We start from the raw sequence: 22,595 nt of genomic DNA, 5'->3' as shown, positions 1-22,595 counted from the left end.
GCTAGTAATGAAAGCTTTAGATATAGAACCGAAACAAGCTTGCATGATTTTTTAAAAAACAAACTTCCTCCAGAAATACTGAGAGGCCAGAATTTTTTTTGGTGGGGGGGTAAACAAACCCAAACCAGCCAGCCAATCAAAACATAAACCATGCCTTAAAGATCCAGAATATAGATGGTATTAAATCTCTGAAATGCCTGTCACAGCCTCTAAAGTTCATGCAGTATTCATGACTTCTGAGCTGTCACCAGTTTTACACAGCTTATCATTAGTTTTCTGATCTGCAAATATAGAGGACAGTTAAAACAATGAGAGATAAAAGAAACAAGTCCTTGCAGATAGCAGATACATCAACACTAATTGCCCACATTCTCTTCATCTCACTAGCAAACCAGATTGCAGAGGTTGGTGCCTCACATGAAAGCCCTTGTGTTTGTATGCCAGCTTTCCCTGGAGCAGTTCAAGTGCCCTTAATTGTTTATGTTCTTAATGCAAGGCCTCTTGAAGGCATTCATTTTTAATAGCAGGCTTGAGAGTGGGGCCTATCAGAGTACACAGCAACTTCAGTCATTAGTCTTTACGATTGCAATGATGGCCTTTTGATTTATTTGTAAATGACAAGCTTGCCAGGACCCCAGACTCAAGTGCTGCCCTCCTTTTTGAAGGATCATTAAAATTAACATGAAGGAATTCAGCTGCATATTTCAAGATGAAGTTGAGACTGAAATTGTTTGTCATCTGTGGAAGGGGAGTGTGTGTGTGTGCACACGTGCATGCATGCACTTCTTCTTAAAGTGTTTTGACCTAATATATAGCCAGCTACAAGAGCTGTTACTTGTCATTTTGTCAGAAGTTCACTACTGAAATGAGTGGCAAAAAACTAAGAAGAGAAAGGCTTGGAACAACCTTAAATAAGCTCAGCAAAAATCCTAACCCTATTAATGACCACACACAGATTTTCTTATGTTTTCTGCAGGAGGAAACATGAAGCGTTTAGCTCAGATTGGTTGCTATTAAAATGGGGGGGGGGGTCCTACAAAACCCTTTCCTAAATCCATCAGTTTCACCAGGTCACTGTTTTTCCACTGAGGGAAGATGTACCGATTTGCAAAGTTAAGCTGTTTCCATGTTCAAATTGGAAGATCTGGTTAATAATCTACACTATGCCTGCACAATCTTAAGAGTCCACATACTAATTGTGGCACCTTCGCAGAGTATTTGCAGCCCTCAGGAATTATAATTAAGTGCTGTGGGCTGAAAATCTTTGCTTGGACCTTTGTGTGTGTTGCTGTTAAAGTGAGGAGCTACTGTGACTGTAGGAAAAGGCTTATTCAGCAGTTAATAGAGAGAGAAAATGGCACTTTGCGCCTGGTGCTTGAAAAAATAATACATGCAATGCCCAGTGCTTGTCACTAGAGCTGTATTCATTCATTGTTCTTGTGTGTAAGAACCCTGGAAAATATAGCTCCTAAAAGGTTGGGGAAAGCTTCCACGGACAGGTGAGGCTTTCCTTCAAAAACCGTTGCCCTTGTGTACAGGGCAATGAGAAAGGAAAGGGGTGGGATGCAGCTAGCATGCTCATTCCCAATCCCCCTCCTCATGTGTAAAGCTTACATGCAAGAAGAACAACAGCATAGGAATTGGACCAGGCACTTCCGTAGTCAGCCAAGAAGGAGCATGAATGTGTTCCATAGCTGGCCTTTTGCAACTGCTGTGAGGTAGCAGCACACATAGGTTTGCTCATTCCCTTGCCTGATAATTAAGTCCTGAGGCAACATCACCATGGAACAGAGGAAGCTGTCTTATATTGAGTCAGACTATGAGTCCATCTAGCCCAGTACTGTCGACACTGACTGGAAGCAGCTCTCCCAAGGTTTCAGGCCAGATTCTTTTCTAGCCTTACCTGGAGAAGCTGGGAATTGATCCTGGGACCTTCTGCATGCCAAGGAAGTGTTCTACCACTGTGCTATAGCCCCTTCCTGAATGCTCCCCCTTGGATTCTTTCAAGCCAAAAACTTAGCACATGAAAGAGAGGTTCTAGGCCAGCCCTCTCCCTGTTTTCTACTTGAGGGAGTTAAGAACAAAAACAAACATGGGGAGCATTTAAATGTGGGATTTCCCACTTGCTGTATGAAGGGCAGATGGTCCATTCTACCACCTCATCCTGCTGAACAGATGAACTGGACCTGAGCCCATATGTGAGGAGGACTGGAAAGTTCTGATTCCTGTTTGACAACAGATGTTGAAGAATTTGTAAATAGCAATTGAAAAATGAATCACAGATATCCTTATTAACCAATAATCCCTATACTATAGCATGATAATAAACACAAGAAATCCAAGAAAAACTGCTGAAAAATCTGTATTTCCCCTATTCTTTTATGCCAAAATACTGAATGCTCTTTTCCAGTCACAGGCAGCTCCTCATCAACATACACTCCAATCTCCTTCATAAACTCATCTTTGTGGACTCTCATTGGTGAAGGGAAGTTTGCTGCTTATGCTCAGAGGCACACCCAAACTGTTCAGAGCCAAGCTCTGAATTTATAAAGAAAGGCAGGTTGTACTTCTCCAAACTAAGGAGATATATTACCTGGGCACCAAAGGGAGGGATGTGGAAAGAACTGGATTTTATCATTAAAAGAAAATGCAACTCTATTCAGTTAGTTAAAAGTCTTACCATTAAAAGCTGCTTTCCCCTAAGCTCTTTTTCCTGTCATAAGCAGTAAATTATTACTTTTTAAGCTGGGAGGGGGCTGGGAGAGAAGAGAACAATTTTCACACACACCCCAATTTGTTATTTGGGTGAGATAATCCAGTTCCCTTATCCCACCTTACCCCCCCCCCGCTCTTTTTTTTTTTCAGGTGGAACTAGCTTGAGATTAAAAAGTGTTCAATTTAACCATCAAAAACTTTCACCCCTCCAGGTAGTTGTCCTCACATAAGAAAAATGTGTATATATTGGAGCATATGTTCGTGTACTTGAGAGAACATTAATAGCACTCTCAAACTTAAGAAATTTCTCACTCATCTCAGAGTAAATGTAAAGGATTTCTTACAAATGACATTTGTAATTTCACTAAACATTGTTGTCTAAACCTGCACAACATCTGACAGTGTCTTCTCTTGAAGCTGAGTTACTGCAATGAACCAGTTCCCTTGTGCTTTCTTTATCCTGTTTCAAAATAAAAGCATTGTTGCAAATTCCACATCCATCCCAGACTGAACTTTATTACTCATAAATAAATAACAACTGTGTACTAGGCTGAGCCTGTGTGTGCGTGTGTTTGGGGGCACATTTTCAAACATGTGCACACGTGCCACATTTTGGCATTTTTCAGACTTTGGGGCAAGTCTGTTCAAAACTTTGCAAGAGGACAGTTTGCAAGAGAGAAGCGGGGCATATCCCCACTGTTGTGGCAAACAAGCAGGTGTTCCCTCATCTTAGGAAGCACATCAAACTGTATCTGTATTCAGCCAGATACAGATGTCATTCCTCCACACTATATCACTATTTAAATACAGTGCACTTCCCAACAACAGATAGCACAGGTCTCCATCGAGGCGGCAACTGGGCACTTTCTCCTTTCCCCCCTCCTCAAGTGGTAGCTGTTGGGAAAACAATGGCCATAGACAGACACACAAAAATGTCTGACCGTATGGATGGAAAGGGGTTTTGCAATCCTTGTGGCACCTCTCAAAATGGCAGTTTCCACAGCACTGAACCTCATGAAACATCAATGTGTGCAACACTAATATCCCCATTATTGTAAGATGTGTTTTGGTTAAAACTGACAAAACATTTTAGGGTTAATGTAACTCCGCAGTCCTAAGCTGAAGTGTAGAAGTGCCTCTTGATATTTAGGTTGTGCAACCATGAAAAAAGTGTAGCGTTCCATACGGTAGCAATTATTAAGCAGTTTCCAAAGGGGTCAATCTAGCTGAGGAATCCATGATACTTCATGGTCAAGGAACCCAAATGGAAAACTGGAGAATGCACAGGGTTAGAAGTAGTATCACCACTGGATCATTCCACATTAAATTATTCCTTAAGGAACCCTATGGTGTGTGCCATCACTGCTCAGATGCCCTCAAACTTCCGAGGTTCCTATGTCCTGCCCGGATGAAGGCAGGAGGTGTGGCAGAAGCAATCTTTGCCTCACAATCCTCCATTCTTTGCTTTTTCACTAGGCAGGTGATTCAGCCCATCTAGCAAGGGCACTTCAGAGGGGGAGGAAAGGAGGCTGGAAGACCCTCAGGATAAATCGTATCCTGGCCTCTCCAGTCTCCTCCCCTCCCCACCAACTGGAAGCTCCCCCTTTCCCTCTCTCTCTGAGGTAGAGTTTCCAACCTCAGATAGGCAGTCAACGTGGTTCTCTCCGCTGACTGCAAGAGGGTGGGGGGGACTACGCCTTCCGAGGTCAGAGCACTGTCTCCAACATCGGAGGGGGGAATCCAAAGTATCCTATAGTCCCTAGGCCACTCGCCCTCTTAAAGAGTCCCAATTCATATATTAACCCACTCATGCTAAAAAAAGGGGGGGGACTGAGCCAGGAAGCATCATAGGTGTGGTACACACCTATGTAATATGCTGCAAGAGTGTTGCAAATTTTACATACCACCAGAGCATAGGAGCAACCACAGAGGCAACACACACATCAGGGTAAGTCACTTGCACTTCCTCTTCCCTTTGAATCTTTCATGTTCAAAGCTGCTCCAGAACTTTACAACCTTTCCTCTCGCTTCCTGGCACATCAAATCAGCAGAAGCACCAGGTGCAGACATGTCTGTACTAACCTCTGACCTAATTATTATTATTTTACTTATGCTGGACAGCTATTGGGTCTTACTCATTTATTAGATGTATCTATTGGGACATCAAGTGATCTCTCCTGCCCAAGTAAACATTTTATCTGGCTGCCTGTGACTCGCACTAGACTTCACAGCATCTTATTTAAAAAGCCTATCCCTTCCCTGAAGGCTAAACTGACACATGCTTACATAGGAAGTGCAGACTTTTAAGCCCCTATAAGAATCTTTGCAATCAACCACTTGGACAGATCATAAAAGAGATGATCGAAACAAATCCATATGCTAAACAATGTGTTTGTCCAAAGCAGAGGAGAAAAGCTATTGTGGGGAAAAAGGGAAAAAAGCATGACATGCAAATGTTTTAGCAACACCAAACAGTGATTATTAGGACCCCCATTTTTGCCAAAATGACAAAGAGTTCATGCCCTGCTAGAAATAAAGGGTCATTCTGAAAAGATGACTCCCTAGGATACTGTGAAAAGAAATCCTCTTTAAAAAGGATACTATGATCACCTAATTGAAATTGAAATGATACATTTAGCTCCACAGAATCAGCAACCAGCTGGGTTTAATGCTCTGCACTTGTGCTGTAGAAGGCACAGCAAAATAGAGCTGAAAACTACATCTGAATGAACAAAATGTTGTTCTTGCCGTTTATACTGTGTAACAGTAATCCACCAGGGAATAAAGGTCAAGGCTGCACTTTTGGTCATTACCGAATCATTTGAGATGATCTGTGGTGAGGAAAATCGAAGGCTGTGAGTATGCAGCAAATGGCTTGACCTCAGACCAATTTTTGTCTCCATCTGTCTAACAGACATGAGGATAAAAGCTCTTTATAGGGTGTTCTTGGTTGTTTTTTTAAACCCATGTTGCAAGCCAGGAATCAGTTTGATATAGCATTAATAAGGAAAAAGTAGCCTTTTGTGCCATAGAAAAACACTTAGACTGTTATTTTTTATCACCGGAATTATTCCCCTGTCTCAGAAGTCTACTTTCCTAACTCTTTAAAATTGTTGAGACATGATGGTTTGGATCCAAAGATTCCACCATATTACTGGAAAGCACTTACTTGCTTTCCATTGGGGGAAGGGAGATTAGGGGGAGAAATAGCTGATTTCTTTAGCCTTCCACCAAATGTGGAATTGCCTTAGTCTTGTGCAGTGTAATATTTTGGTCCAAGCCATTGGACAGTATCCAATGGGGCTGCTGCATTTATGCAATCAATGTAGTGCTAGCATAAGCAGCCTCTAGTGTGATGCTAATAGCGTAAGCTGTCACGATGGGTTTTCTGGGGAAACCTATCGCACCAGCTTACACTATTGGTGCAGTGCTACAGGTCACTTACACTAGCCTTATGTCAATTACACAAGTGCAGTGCCCTGTTTCCTCAAGTCAAACTGAAACAGTCAGTCAACACATGCCCAACCCAACCAATACATTTACAGTGAAATAGTCATCATGCCTGTTCACTTATAGCCTGCTCACTTTTAAGGAGCTGTAGCAAAGTTGTTTTACAGTTAAGATTGAGAAGTTAAATATTCAGACATTTGAAGTCACTGGATCCCCAAACACTCTGCTGTATACAACCATTATTGAATTCAGGTTTAGGTCTGCCCGCCCCCCCAATACACATGCATTATTAACCTTTTATTTTATTTACATTTTTTATTTTTTTTACAGTGCTGACAATAGTATATAAAAATATACAACAAATAATAATACGAAATATTATCAACAATTTAAACAATATAGAATATAATCAAATTTATCAACAAAACCAGCAAATATCACGAAGTTCCCAGTAACACAAAAGGCTGTACATTCTCTTGATTCTTGTTACACCAATACATTACAAATAAGGACCACTTTTCTGTAAATCTATTATTTTGCTGTCTTCCCTCCCTAACCCTTACTATGTTAGTTAATTTAACCATATATATTATTTCCCAGACTTTTATAATCCAGTCATCAACTGTAGGGGCTTTTGGTTTTTTCCAGTAATAACCTTTTATTTTAAACTAAATATGCTAGTCTCTTATTTTGGCAGTGACAGATACACATTCAGTGGCAATGTGCCATTTCAAAAAGTTTAAGCCCCCACAGTATATCAATGTCAAACAACAGCATGTCAAACTAAGATTCAATTCAGGTAAGTGCCACTGCCAAATGTTCTCGTTCCCAGACGTGCTTTAAGATTATTTTTATTGCTTAAAATTTAATTTGTTCCAACTCACGTCTCCATGACAACATTGGCTAGCCCTGCAAATCATTTGGGTAATTGGATATCTTATCTCTCTATTGCTCTCAAATCGAATGATTCTGCTAGAATTGTAACAGCCAATCAAGTTTACAGGCCTCCTGAGTAATAGACTTAGAAAAGTAGCCACATTCATCTCCTATTTACAGCCATATTAACCATTACACAAAAAAGCCATAGAAGGTGGCCTTCAACTATATTTCAAGTTATCATTGCTGTCACCATTAATATTGTCATCAGCAGAAAGGGGTGGGAAAACTTAATCCAAATAGATTAAACTCAAACTGATAAACAGAAGCACATATCCATTTCAAATAAGCGTTGATCAGTGGCTGTCTAAATATATTTGCAACAACAGCACATCACGTCAATTCTGCCCAGCCTCCCACAACCAATATAATGATTTGCACATTCATATAATAGGAATGCTATATTAAGTATCATTCCTCCCTGCTTTAAGTATTCACATATGTATGTATTACTATATTTCAGCTAATAAATGTCTCTGCTGTTTGGATAGCATCAATGTGAGTGGATGCTAAACTCAAGAAGGAAGACCAACTACATTATGCTCGTCTTGTCTGTCTCAAGAAGTCATTCACAGCCTGATTCACAAGTCAGCTGAAACCAGAGTAATTTGATTGAAGCAGATTTAATTCTCTTAACTGGTTAGCGGATGAGACTGTTAATTGTTCATCTTTTCATTTCTTTTCAAGCTCTAAGCTTTCTGCCCTCTGTCAGGGCTACTTCATGCATGATTGGGTTCCAACAAAGGTGCCATTTCCACATAGGAAAAGGTGGGTGTCACATATCATGAATGCAGATATGCATTGTTTTGCCTTATCTCCAGGCCAACTGGGGATTCCTGACATAATGTGTTTTGGTTTTGCTGTGTACGTATTTCTGCACTTGCTGCATATGACTGCACGTATGTGGGGCATATACAATTCCCTACCCTGAAGCAATACCTGTATAGGAAATAGTGTATAAGCAAGTGCGAGTTTCCTGTGCTTTGTGTACTGTTTCTGGTATCCTTCCCCTCGCTCTTTTGTAAGTGCCATGTGCTTTACTATATATTCAGTACTGGTGTACAATAGTCCTCTTGTTAAAAGCACTGATGAGCCAGTAGTTCTCCTATGCAAGCCCCATTAAGCTGGGAACTGAACCCAGATCCTCCTAGTCTATCCCCTGCGCCACAATGGGCAATATGACATATATGATTATCTTCCCTTAGAAATGATAATGAATTTTTCAGCTAACTCTCAGAAATATTTCCTTCCATTGATAGATCATTTACTTAAAATGTTAATATAAGTGCGGATACATAAATCATATAGAATGACTTATCATTCTTGACTATCAGCTGAATGTGGGAACTGCCTCCATTTAAGAATATTACACTTGGGGAAAAGTAAAGCAATATAAAGGCTCTCTTGTGACTGATCTACAAGGGCCAGTTCACATATACAAGTTATGCCTTTATGTTGAAAATACTAAGTTGACAGAATAGAATCACAGGGTTGGAAGGGGCCTACAAGACCATCAAGTCCAACCCCCTGCTCAATGGAAGAAGCCTGATTCCCAGGCAGTCTCCCATCCAAGTACTAACCCGGCTTAGCTTCTGAGATCGGACAAGATCAGGCACATCCAGCCCAAGTGATAAACACAGAGCTGTGAACTTACTCTAGAGCTGAAATCCTATGCATAGCTGCTTGAGAGTAAACTCTATTGAACTTAGTGCAATATACTTTTGAGTAAATATGCATAGGACTGCATGCATGTTACAGATGAATGGATAGATAAGAGGAGCATTATCAATACCTGGACAACTCTGGCAGCCTATTCACACAACCACTTTGGTCTTTTAAAAAATTTGCACCGCCTTTGGGGAGGGGGGCCAATGTAAAAATTGAACTTGTCGCCACAAACAAGCACTAGTGACAGTGCTCATTGTAGTACATTCACATAACCAGCTTATTTCAGGCACTTTCAATCCAAGCGGAATAAACTAAAGAAACCCTTGTAATAGCTGGGGGGGGGGAATGTCTCACCCCACATCTTTTAGGCTTAGCTGAATGCCATCTTGACCAGGCAGCAAACAAAGACCCTTTTGCTTTGCTCCCCTTCTACAAAACTGAAAGCTACCTTTGTGTTTCCACTCACTAATCCATAGAAGCCTTTCACATGGCACAAAACAGAGGTTGCAGCATTTTGTTCTCTAAATCAATTTTCTTCTCAGCCATCCACTAGATGTTCCAGCACAGAGAAAGAACAGTCCTTCCCTTCTAATTCAAAAATCCATACTGCCATTGCCCTTGCAAACTGCTAAACAAGCAGTATTGGCAATTCACTTGTGTTCAGTAATATATTTACTGCAAATCCCAATGGCTCGCCTCCTAATGCAGTTTTCTATTGTGTCTGTTCTTGTCAATACACTGACTGGTCACCTTACTCCATAAGCTGCTTTGACCGACTGTTTACCCAAGATATCAAAAGGCTGAAAACAGAACAAAAAACAACAACCATGGGTTGATTTTCTGTCCAATAATTTTTGAAAGCCTTACTACATAGAGCTGCCATTTAGCCAAAGGTTTCTGTCACCAATCCAGAAGGAACACACAGCTCATGGTCAATCAGCCATGCCTTAACTTTCATCATTTCCAATCATTTTAATTGTTTAGAGTACCCTGATTAACCAAGGTAAGACTGCAGATAAGTACTCCTTACACACTCACAGCAGAACCTATCACTGCCCCCTAACCTGAAGTTACAAAAGGCATATCCAACCATGGAAAACTTCCCATTTGGATAAAAAGGTTGCCCCTTTCATCTTAAGAACCAATTCAAGTGTTTGGGAGGGGCATCTGGTACAGTCCTCTCCAATGAATATACCACCACAGAATGTGTGTAGTTCATTGCTTGTTGGAAAGCATCCCCTTACCAAGATCTCCCTACATGAGGAAAGTTTACAGAGAATCTTGTTAAGGAGTGATACACTGAAATGGGGGGGCGGAGGGGGGTGGGAAGAAATAACATACAGCTTGAAGAGAAATGGCAGGTGAGGGTCTGGGGTCTTAGCCCTTGCCCTTTTTCCCCCTGCATGCCCTTTCCCCAACACTGGGTTTCCCAGGTGGTCTGGGATTCCCAGTCTGGATCCTTGGGTCAGCTCTCCCTACAAAACAAGGTCCCTGTATAACAAAATGTAGGATGCTAGAACCCTATCCTCTGACACCTAGTTTGCTATAAAGGAGCATCCAATCATGCGAGTCCCCACCTGCAGTCTGAATTAGTGCAGCCTGGATTCAAGTTTATCACCTCAGTGAGAACAAGACCAATACTATCATCTCTATCAAAAGAGCTGTGGAGAACCAAAGAAGTCTCTTAAGTTGCCACCCAGTTCAGCCCATTACTATAGTCTTCATAAGAACATAAGAAGAGCCATGCTGGATCAGATCCACCAGTAGTCATCCACTACTGATGATGTAATGAGTGGGGTAGAAAAGATACGGGTCTTGAACACAGAGAGCTTTTTGAGTGGTTTCTTAAAAGAGAAGATTAGTGCTGTAAGCAGCATGCACCGTTCTTGAAGTTGTAATTATTTGGAAGCGAGAAGGCAGCCGGCCAAACAGAAAAAAGTCGAAGGGCAGAGCAACAAGCTTGCCTGAAGGCAGGTCAAAGAGATCATAGCAATCTACCCAAAGCAGACAAAGCCCCACCTGTCAAGTTTTAGGATGGCAAGAACTCAAACGCTGTAGTAGTTTATATAGTCTGTCAGTGGGTTCAGCAGTGATCAATCTTTCTTTGGCCGACTGCCACCGAACAAAGGCTAATCTTACACCTAAACAATTTGGGTTTTAACACACAAGAAGGTTTACCTTCTGGTTTATTCTGAAGGCCAACAGACATGATTGGCAAGAATGACACACTGAGGATGCTTCCCAAGCACCTACTAAGATCCAAGAAACTCTGCAACTTGGCACCCAATTTACCATAGTAACCACTGCTAACCTGGACCGCCACAATGAGAAAGTCTTTAAAAAAATTAAATGCTGGCATAAAGCTCATAAGCTTTGTAGCAGTTTCCTAGAAGGATCTACATCAGGTTTAGACTGAATGCTAGCTTAGCTTTCCCAGATGCTAGCTAGAAAAGAAGCCAGCTGTTGAATAATTAAAAACAAACTCTGTGCAGGTAACTGACACACTACAGTTGGCAAGGAGGCGAGTCTACCATCCCACATACACAGCCAAAATACGCAAACTTTAGGAAAAGACAGTATTCTATTTGTGCCTGTGCCAGATAGAAGACCAACATTACTAATGGCTAAGTGAAAGCAAAGCTTTCCCCCCTCTGCTTTCTTTTTCTCTCTGCTTTTATTCTGGAAACAATGGCTTGGATTCTGAGACCCCATGAAAGGAAGTTCGTTCATGGGCAGTGTAGAGACATTTTGCCAATATCCCATTTCCCTTGCAGACCCTTGAAAGTCAGCACTAAAGAGCTGAACAGGATGGGAGGTTGATATGCGCCCTCTAGAAACAGCGTGGGCAGTGGATGGGGGTCCTCCCCCCAACCAGCAGATTCCATCTCCCCTACTTATTAAAGACCTTCCCACAAATGGAAGGAGGCATTGGATAGTCTCCAATGTGAGTCCTACTTAAAGTAAATCCACTGAAATGAATGAGACTAAAGTTAGTCATGACTAACTTCAGTCCCATTCATTTCAATGGGTATGCTCTAAGTAGGGCCAACACTGGGCACTACCCCTTCTGTTCACAGAAGGGCAACTCAGAATCCAAGCCTATATATATATATATATATATATATATATATATATATATAGTGACAACAGAAACCTATTTATATGGTACTACTTCTTCACCATGGAAATGCTCTCCTACACATGTTATAACAAATGCAGTGCCTGGTAAACAAAATGCCAGTAAATATAATTAGTGGTATACCACCACAAAGAACTACAGGTGGGGGTGTTGGTGCGGAATTGCCCTCTTCAAAGGCAGTCCAAACTTCAAATAGAATTCATTGGATATTGCCCATTTTTCCATAAAGGCAAAAGAAATGAGAAGTGGGAATAAAAAGTACACATAAGTTGATTATAGGGGCAGCATTAAATACACACAGGGTTTCTGTTCCCAGAGTTGTGTACAGAGCTCAGGGTTCAGATGTCATGACAAACAACCATGGGTTGTTGATCACAGTAGGAGCAAGAGGGCAGTGGGAATCTGCTTACATGCTCGCCCACCTTCTCCACCGCCCATGGTTTGTTAACTCTAGGTTGTTATGTCATGTGAACTGGATCACAGTCAGCCTTAACTTTACTTGGGAAAATATACCTGAACTAGGTACCTTTTGAAGACGATTAAGAGACCCTTGCTACTCTGTTGAAGCAGTTTACTACAGATTTGTAAATCAGGCGCTAACTACATGTAATGTGTATATTAGAACCCTAATACAACCTCATGAAGTGGGAGAGTACAGACCCACCATTAAGGAAGCACACAGCGCAGCTGCCCATAGCAGCTCCCTCATTGTCTTCCAAGCGGGGAGAGATATAGCAGGAGCTCAGGAACAGGATACAAACCAGAATCCCCCAAACTTTTATTTACAAGGCTGAGTTTATGAAATCCAGCATTAAACAAAAGGAAAATTCTGCCAACATTGAAGAGCAACTACAGAAGTGCAATAAATCATTTTCTCCTTGAATTAGCAACCTAGATAATGGTTTTAGCAAAGCTACTGCAGTGTTGACTTTGTTAAAGTGCTGAGAATTTAGAAAAAGGAGAGATCTCCAATTGCCTTCTCATGCACACAAAAACACAGGACACAGCCCTCACTAACATTAGAGCTTGGTGAAAAGTTTCCCCATCACTGCATTTTTCAGTAAAAAAAAGAAATGTTGTCAGATATGACAACTTCTGTGTCCCCTGATGATGCCTTGCTAAGCATTTGGTTATAAGCCATAAAGCAGGAATAATTTCAGCCTGTCAGGAGTCTAGCTAATGCCCAGTTTCCCCCTAGAGAGAATTCCTGTCAAACGTAATGAGAACTCTGAAGGCCCTCTCTACAACATAATGAGCACTTAGGCCAGGCTGGTGATCAGCCAGCAAAAAGCATCAATTTGAGCCTGGCTACACCCTAGGGGCTACACATCACCAGTTTTAATAAGAATTATGATTACTCTCTACCAAATGCCTAAGAACATACTGTCCGTGTTTAAAATCAGGAAGCTTTCCCTCCCCTCTTCTTCTTTTTTTTTTTTTTTTGTTGTTAAAGTCTAAGATAATCAAGACAGAGTTGAGAAATATAACTTCTCATTTTTCCGAACATATTGCTCAGGTAGGGAGAGGATTTAATTCTGTGCAATTAAAAGGAATACTACTACATTGCTCTGTATGTTAAAGTCAAGGTTTATCTACTGTTGTACACAATATAATGAACTTTCAAACTCCTACTAAGAATAAACATTGTCTTGCCAATCTGCTCTTACAGAAATATAGGTAGTTCATATCATTAATTTAAAATATACCGCAACCACACTACCTATATTATTCATACTAAAAGAAAAAAAAAAAACAGGTACAATAAACACACACATTAAGGCTAAAACAGAGGCCTTCATTCCAGGGCTCTTAAAACATTGTGGGTTTAATCTTTAAAGCAATCTCAGTTTTCAGTTCATTGCTTTAAATTACACATTCTCTTCAGCTATGCCAGAAGATATTTTAATGTCAATCACAACATTAGACAAAAGTATGACCAATTGAGCACACAAAACCCATGATCTGCAACAAGCTGTTGCATTTAGACCTCTGCTTAATAAAAAGTGCGAGCAAATAGAATTTTAGACATTTTGTTTTTCCAAAACAAAATGTCTTGTGTTGATAGAAATACTGATCTTTTCAAAACAAAAATAGGGGGATTACTACTACAAGGAATAGGATAATAATGATGATGCTAAAATTCAGCAATACATCTAAACACTCAAAGTTGCCGTATTTATGTGAGTGAATACTCTGAATATAAACATGCATTACCAAATTCACTGTCTATAGCTAAAAAGTATCTACCTTTGACACAGTGTCATGATAATTTTGGATTACCAAAACATGCAGTTCTTCGTTCTGATTAATTTTACAGTAAAAAAATAATCAAAGAGTTCAAAGTTACAAAAGCAGAATTCAGCACTCAACACACTTGCTTAATGGAAGCCTTTGAATATACTGAAGATGTGAAGCCTGAACTAATCAATTTCTTCGCTGTGCCCTAGCCGGTCAGCCATGCTCTTTAATTTAATGAAACAAGAGTTTTAGATGAAATAGCATATATACATCAAGAAAGAATTGTATTGTTGCACTTTGAAATGTGTCCAACTGTGCAACTTCATCTAATGATAATTTTTTTAAGAGGCCATCGATTTCTGAAAGACTTATTGTACCAGCATCTTGATGAAAAAGTGGATGTCAGCATATCTACAGAATACTTACACCCTGCCATTAATGCTTTCTTTGGCAGACAATAACTACTCAATTGAAGGTCCTTTGGGCTGAGCAATCATTTAGCTTTTCTTCTCTTATGAGGTCCTTAGTGCCTTGTTCCAGTTCAATACTCTTTTTATTCACCATTATAGTGGCCATAAGTGTGAATTTTATGGGAACTTGCAAACTCAGTCATAACGAGGCTTTCCAAGTCGCTAATCTTTTCATGCTTTTAAATTGCTAGGATTTGAGCAACCATCAACATATGCTGCACGGACATCAAAGACTGGTTAGGCAGATCCAAGGTTGTGCCAACATGGAATTTCCTCCTAGAAATCCATTTCCTTGAAAGCATTTAACTTTAAGTGCCTTTGAAGCACTGTTGAAGAGCAGGACAGTACCACAGCAATAATGATTGTTTCTTATTTAGTCCAGTAGTTATACAGCCAACTGGAAGTTTATAGAAGAGCTGCGTATTTTACCTACCCTGTTTCCTAATCTTGCTTTTGGAGTTCATCTATTATATGGCAATTTTAGTTATACATAGAGTCTCTTGTATCAAAGAACACTAGAAATTTTGTTATTATATGGATTTGTATCAATTTCTTACCTGTTTGTGCATTTCAATATTTAATCCATATGACATTTCATAGTACTGCAAATAAAGGGGAGAATGGTATGTTAAAAACAAACACGAAGTAGCAATGCTGTCATGCACACATGACAATTAGACTTGTTCTCTATTCTTTCAAAGCGCAGAACTAGACGAATAGGTGAAAATTTCAGGGAAGCACATTTCAGCTAAACATTAGGACAAATGTCTTAAGAGCTGTTCAACAGTGGAACAGCCTGCCTTGGAAGATGGTATGCTCTCTTCTGCTGGAGGTTTTTAAGCAGAGGCTGGATGGCCCTCTGTCAGGGACGTTGCAGTTGCAGCCTTCACTGAGCAAGGGGTTGGACTAGATGATATGCAAGCTCCCTCCAATTCTATGTATTAACTAAACAAAAAAGCAGCCAAGGTTGTATTTACCATCACATAGTGCCTTTGCATTTCTGTCTTTTCACTTGCCAGCTTCTCACATTCCAATTTAAGGCTAGGAAGATAGAAAAACAACAACAGGTATTCTTAAGTATGTCAGTTCAAGCATTTGCTTCTATTTGCATTCTGAAAAGAAACTAGCTTGGGAAAGTGTCATAGGATATTACAGTGTAAATATGGAGAAGCTTTAGCATACTGCTTTAATACAGAAGACCATGCTCAAATATGCAGAGTACATAATATCTATCCAGATCAAATTACACACACACACACACTGTTCAGACAGTATATAGAAACTATGCATATATCAGGAAAACATGGTTGTTAGAAATGGCTGTGAAGTACAATTCCAGCATTCTTGCCAGTGTGGGCCTAAGAAAGGTAGCCCCTCCACCACAAAGATAAAACACTAGAGTTAAGAATAATTGCAGCTGTACTCTTCTTTACATGTTCTTCCTAAGCAATTACTTTAAAATAGCAAGGAAGATCTCAAATTATATACTATTTCAGGACTGGAAGTATATTTCTATCTAGTACTGGATTATAAAGTGCTTTAAAGAAAAAGAAAAACACTGACCAAGTAACAAACCCATTTCAAATTGTACCATACAGTAGAACCCAATGACAGATATGCACTTGTCCTTGCCAAAGTTAATCTCATTTAAAAACATACACACTTTTGTCCCATAATATGGACTATAGTGCAATTTCAATGATGCCAATAAGAGTGCTACATCACATATATGCTTCATTAACTCATACTATTATGTTAGCAGTTAATGCCTTTCAATTGAAAGTAAAATCATTTAGAATTTTATGCACATTTACTTAGGAGTAAGGCCCACTGAATGTACAGGGTTATGCTGCCCATCTATAATCCAATATACACTTTCTTGTAAGTATGCCCCACTGAACACAGTAGGATTTACTCAGAAGTAATCATCACAGAATCAAGCTGTATTGCTTCAAACTCGTTTACACTTATTTAACTCTAATTGAACTTTACTTCTAAAACTCTCATAATTGTGATTACAACTAAAGCGTATTAGTTCAAAATAGAATCCTGAAAGCCATCATGACAAATCCTTTAGAAAAGTCAACTACCTGAGTTTTGTTGTTATGATTAAAGGGAATTTACAGCTGAATACTGTAATACCTGACTGGGTCACACCATCTTAAAACTGCTGTTTTAATACTACTTCTCTGAACGGGCTTGATCTTTTGAGTTAAGACTATATACACAGAGTACTCAAACTATATAACACTTGATCTCAGTTGATGTGTGTTTTGTTACAAACTAAGATAATTCACTAACAATCCAACCCTAAAATGTATTTGCTTTGAAGTGTCCCACTAATTTCTATTGGATACATGTATACTTAGTAGTGCAACCGACACCCTACTTTTTATGTATGCAAATACTACATCTGCCCAATTAGCTACATTTCTATGCACATTTATTTGGGAGCAGATCTCATCTCACTGAATTTAATGTGAGTTACTTCTGAGTAAACATGCACGGAATCAAATGCTTAGTGAATACGGTATGTGTTCAACCACCATTTTGTCAAGAGACAGAAAGATGAATCCTTTACTTGGGAGTGGGGGCAAGTTTCTAGTATCCCAATACCTCTGTTTTCAGAACAAAATTGTAAATATTTTTTTCAATCATTTTGTAGTGGAATGCTGGAATATGAGGACAGGAACACTGGCAGACCAAATGTCAACTCAAACTCTTTCAAAAGTGTCCAGAGCAAATATTGACAGTTCCTGTGAAGCTCTGAAAGCACATTCTGGGGGTGGGAGGAAAAGAGAAAGAAGTTCACCTGAACTGTGGCAACACACACAAATAAAAACAATGGTCAGATCGCCACACACACACACACACCGGTTTAGTGAGTGACAGGCCTTAAACTGACTCCACACGCCACCACCTGGGCACAAATATTAAGTACATTTTGCAGAAGCAACACACACTCCACTGAACAAGCATGCTATAGAGTGACCTCAAATCCCCAACAGAGAAGAGGCTTCCAGAGAGAGCCCAGGAAAGCAACGATCAATGAACTGACCAGGCCACACCCACCTGTGATACTGAGCTTGGAGGAACTGGAACTCCTCTTTGATTCGGTCAAGGGACTCTGGGATGGTGAACTTAAAGGGCTGTCCTGCAGCCTGGTGTGGCGTCTGGAATTGGGGTGAGGGAGTGGAGAGAAAGAAAAGCAAGTCGAGTTGCAAAGAAACCGTTCAGATAAGAGGTGAAGTCATCTCTGTACTAGTAGGGCCCTGGTAACTTTGGCCAACCCGCCAACCCAGGTGCTAAGGACAGATGACTGCCACTTGACCTGACCGAGGCCATGTGGCGTCGGGGAAGTCAGGACTGGTGTTAAACGCGCTCTTGGAGACTTAGGGGTGTCCCCCACCCCCAATCGGCACATGCTTGATGTTCTTCTCGCTTTAAAAAAAAAAAAAAGCTTTTTACAAAAGCAACATGCTGGGAATGCTCAGCCAAAATGCTTGCTTTCACACACTTAATTTAATCAACAAGATGCTGGGGGGGGGGAGACACTGGCTGCCCCCCACCCCAGCCATGGTTCATTTTACCCCTGGGGTAGAAAGCCGAGAAGAGAAGCAGCAGCCAACCCCTCCCCGCCATCATAGGCTGGTAGACAAACAAGCCCCAGAGTAAACAAAGGAGTAGGCTCCCCCCCAACGGGAGGTGGGTCAAGGGAAGGGAAAGGAGGGAGGCTTTTCAAACGTTCCCAGCGAGGGGGAGCAGGAATACAAGAAGTTCCCCAGGCCTTGGCTGGGGGCGCCTGCACCCAATTCCAAGCGCGCTTTCAGCACGGCCAAGAGAGTTTGCAGAAGGCAAGCAGAAGCGGCCAGTTCGCTTCCCTCCACGAAGCAAGACTGCTCGCTCTTGGGGCGCACAAAGCGGGCCTCCCATCCCGCAGGTGGAGTGGGAGGGGGGATCGGGGCCAAAGAAGGAGGGGGCCACTTACGGGATGCCGACTCTGAGGAAACATGGCTCTGGCTGCTGCTTTGCTCCTTCGCGGCTCACTTCTCGACCCGATCCCTGAATTTGACAGAGCCCGAGAAAACAAAACACCAGGCAGGCAGGCAGGCAGGCAGGCAGGCAGGCGGGCGGGCGGGCGAGGCGCGGGGAGCACACTACTCAGCCTCTCGGCTCAGCTGCAGGGTCATCCTCCAGCCCGCGCGCCGCCTTCCTCCGGCCGGACCCCAGCCGCTTCCTTTGTTGTGAGCTTTTATAGGGGAGGGAAGAAAGTCACCGGGGACGTGAACAGGCAAGGGGGCCGCAGGAGACGTCCGGATTGGGATGGATCCTCCTTGTCGATGTCGCCGTTGCTGCTCCTTTGGCTTTTTTTTTTTCCGCCGGGGGCGGGGGGAGTAAAAAAAAAAAAACTCCCCTTCCTCGGCCGGTTTAGAACTTGCAAGATGCACTTGTGAGACCAGAAAGCCTGAGCGGAGGCTCTTTTCAAAAACTCGATCCGAGGGGGAAATCCAACTAAGTCAAGTGCCCGGTCCAACGGAGGGGCCCGATTGCCACCGCGAAGGCGTCCCAGCACAAAAGGCCGCGCTGGCCCTGGAGCCGGGAGAAAGATTCAAGGCCAGGTCACGCACGGGACACGGGGAAAGAAATCAGGGGAATGGGGCGGAGCGGGGGGGGGGAGTTGGATCGTGCGCGCGAAGCAGCCCGACTTGGGAAAGAGGGAAATCCACCCCCTCCTCGTTCAGAGAGTTGCAGAAGAAAAGCCGCCGCCGCCACCCCACCCCTTCCCTCCCCGGAGCCACCCAGTACCGCAGACGGGGCAAAAATCAAGGGACGGCTCCCCCTTGTAGTAACCCCCGCGCTGCCTCCGCAGGCCCGCAGCGCATCGGACAGAACACGGCGATCGCCACACTCAGAGCCCCGATCGGAAAACGCGCCCTCTCAACCGCAGCATCCCAGGCCGGCTGCTCGCGGCCTCGTCTCTCCCCTCCGCCGTCGGTCTTGCTCAATCCCGGGCCAAAGTTCTGTCCAGGCTCCCTCGAGGAAACATCCAGGCAGGGGTCGGGGAGAAGGCGATCTCCTCTCCTCCCCCCTCCCCGAGTAATCACCAGGGTCTTTCTTCCATGGAGGCCAGATCGGCGCGTAATAAGGAAACTCCGCGGGACACGGACACACACGCACACACCCTAGCGCGGCGGCGGCGGGATCGCAATAAACGGGACACAATGTATCCGCCCGCGCTGGTTACATTAACACGCGGTTTCACACTCCTCGAGCTAACCAGCCTCTTGGCCCCGCCCCGAGAGTTGGGGAGGAGGGGCGCCTGCCCAATCGCCTGCGTAAGGACCAACGTGGGGCTGTGACATCAAACCAATGGCAGCCGATACTGGGTAGGCATCGCCTCCCCTTCGCACTCCCTCCCTTCGTCTTCGCTAGGCAGCCTTCCTCGCTTGGCTGCAGGACCCCTCCGAGGGAGCCAATGGGAGGCGGTGGAACACTCAGACAGGCAGGGAGAATGGGAAGGTCGGGGAGAAGGAGAGTGGAGAGGCTGAGCTGTCAATCAAAGTAACGTGGGGTTGAGAGAATGTGTGTGTGTGTGTGTGTGAGTGAGAGAGAGATGGCTATGCTAGCCTCTCTCTCTCTCTCTCTCTCTCTCTCTCTCTTTCTCTCTCTCATATATTATTATTATTCCTTTACCTTGCCCCGCTCTCCAGAAATCTGTGAAAATAACATAGGGAGATAAATAATGCATCCCTGGTACAGGACAGGCAGTAGCGAGAGTCAGATAGATGCTGCCCTGTTTAAGCTAATGGACGAACGAGGGCCCATGATGTTGCCTTGGAGGATGGTGTGTTCATAGCGATGTGTATCAAAGTTTCCTCAGAACAACTCTTCTCTAGGGCTTCAGAAAATGTAGCCTCGCCTCACAACAGTTTTCTCTTTAATTTGTCAGAAGGGCGAGTGCGTGAACTGAAGTGCTAATGTGGCCATAAAGAGCAATGAGCCACTTTTTGTAGCCTTCCTTACTCTTCAATATATTTAGCTAATATTGAGGAGACAGTTGGTCCAAGATTCTTAGCTGGCTGGCGGCCTTGTTTTTTAGGCCCATCTATAGGGCAATTAAAAAAATAAATCTCAATGCAGGCTGCCTCATTCTGTGTAAACTTCCAGATACAGCATCACGATGCCCCACTTTGAGAAGCCCACAGGCAGACACACTGAAAGTCTTATTCATGGGATAAAGAGGAATTTAGGCAGTGGCTAAGCCACCAATAATTTAAAAAGACCATTTTTTTGATAGGGTAGGCTCAAAACCCCATACTTGATTTAATCTATCGCAATGTAAAAGAAAAGAACTGTGTTACCAAATGCCACAAGGCATTCTGGATGGCCCTTTTCACATGATTTCTGTCTACAGCATTTCATAAAACTATGACAGAATGCTTGTTTTTTTTTTCAGGTCTGTATTGTTGTTTAGCGAGACCGCCCAGGGTGTATATTTAAAAATGCAGCCTGATAGCCTAGTTTACAAAACAGTAAGGCACAGTTCTTGGATCGAAGTTGATTTGGCCCCATTGATGTCTCATTTATAGAAACTGGCCTTAGCAATAAGTTACACTTATCTTCAGTTGTTTTTTAAAGTTGTCCTTTGTTGGGGGAGAATGATAACTTCTTAGTAGATGTGTTGCCTAAAATGTCCATTAATATGGGTTCATGAACATAAGTGGCGGAATTCACCACATGCTCCTATGAAGTCAGAATTTTATTGAGTATTGCTTGTGCAGTACAATCCTTTACGATCCCAATAAGTCCTGCTGTATTCAGTTGGGTTTATTCCCAAGTAAGTGGGTACAGGATTGCAGACTATCAAGTTGACTACAGTTCATCACTATCTATACATAACATCTGTTTAGTGCACAAAACTGACACCATTCCTGCCTAGAGGGTTTATAACCTAACAACAGCTTGCTTCCTGATTTTGTGACTGTCGCAATGTCCAATAGTTATATCTCTTTAAAACTCAGTCTCTACCAAAGCAGTATTTTTGCACTTGCATTTAACTCACAATTGGTAAGTGGGAGAACTTGTTAAACCGGTATAATATGATATGGTTTAATGCTACACAAACTCCATGACTGATGGTGGTGAGATGAAAATATATGTGACACTAGAGCAGGAGTGCCAAATTCCCAGCTCATGGGCCTAATCTAGCCCGCTAGATAACAGGAGGATATGGCTAGTGGGGGATGCTGCTGGTGTCAGGAAGAGCAGCTGCTCTTTCTAGCACTGGCAGGGTAGTGTTGCATGGCACAGGGTGGGTTCTAGGCACTGTGCAAAGCCAGGGACTCTGCCGATGTCGGGAAGAGCGGTCGCTCTCCCTGGTGTCAGCAGAGAAGCTTAGTGTGGTATGTGGTGTCCACAGGGGCTCTGGGTTCCATGCAAAGCCAGGGACTTGGCCAGCATCTGGAACTCCTCCTGGTGCCCATCAAGTCCCTCTCGCCACAATAGAAGAGGCATGGCACTCTGGGCCTCTCCCAACATGGAGAGAGAGAAAAGGAGGGGGTGGAGTGAGGATGTTTTAGGTGGTAGCCATGCAGTTCTTGAATGCTCTACCACAGGAAGCTCACCTGGCACATGTCTTTTTGGCACCAGGCAAAGGCTTTTCTGTTCTGTCAAGTATTGTCAATTTTTTTTTAGTAAGACATTCTATTTTAGTCCCTGTGATGTCTTTTTAACTCCTGTATATCATGATGGTTTTAGTTTTTGCATCTGTATTATATTTTATGCTATGTTCTTATGTCTATAAGTTTTATGTGGTGATTTTATTGTATTTTATTTTGTTATCAGTTAAAAATTATATTGCACAATGCCTAGAGAAATCTATTTTAGGAGCCCTTTACTAAATGTAAATAAATAAAATTTTACCAGGCACCTTCACACAGTTCACCATGCCTTACAGTGTAGATGCATATGATGCAGGT

The 22,595-nt window shown here is 42.4% G+C and overlaps 1 protein-coding gene across 4 annotated transcripts in view; it reads right to left on the bottom strand.

The window, feature by feature from the left end:
• TLE1 (TLE family member 1, transcriptional corepressor) overlaps nt 1-19,883 on the bottom strand; it is an 88,881-nt gene extending 68,998 nt beyond the window's left edge. For 2 of the 4 annotated variants that reach the window (XM_084834237.1, XM_084834235.1), the window contains exons 1-4: nt 18,605-19,883; nt 17,689-17,789; nt 15,594-15,657; nt 15,174-15,218 (exon numbers count right to left, since the gene is read on the bottom strand). In XM_084834237.1, the coding sequence (XP_084690363.1) occupies nt 15,174-15,218; nt 15,594-15,657; nt 17,689-17,789; nt 18,605-18,628 (234 nt within the window). In that variant the 5' untranslated portion in view covers nt 18,629-19,883. The remainder of the gene's footprint in view (nt 1-15,173; nt 15,219-15,593; nt 15,658-17,688; nt 17,790-18,604) is intronic. The other 2 variants (XM_084834238.1, XM_084834236.1) reach the window with 2 other exon arrangements.
• Nucleotides 19,884-22,595: the final 2,712 nt, after the last annotated feature.

Source organism: Heloderma suspectum, chromosome 2, assembly GCF_057233095.1.
Source record: "Heloderma suspectum isolate Gila_16-S chromosome 2, 16-S_ref, whole genome shotgun sequence".
In the NCBI taxonomy this organism is placed as follows: Eukaryota; Metazoa; Chordata; class Lepidosauria; order Squamata; family Helodermatidae; genus Heloderma; species Heloderma suspectum.
This window is presented reverse-complemented; position numbering and strand designations above follow the sequence as displayed.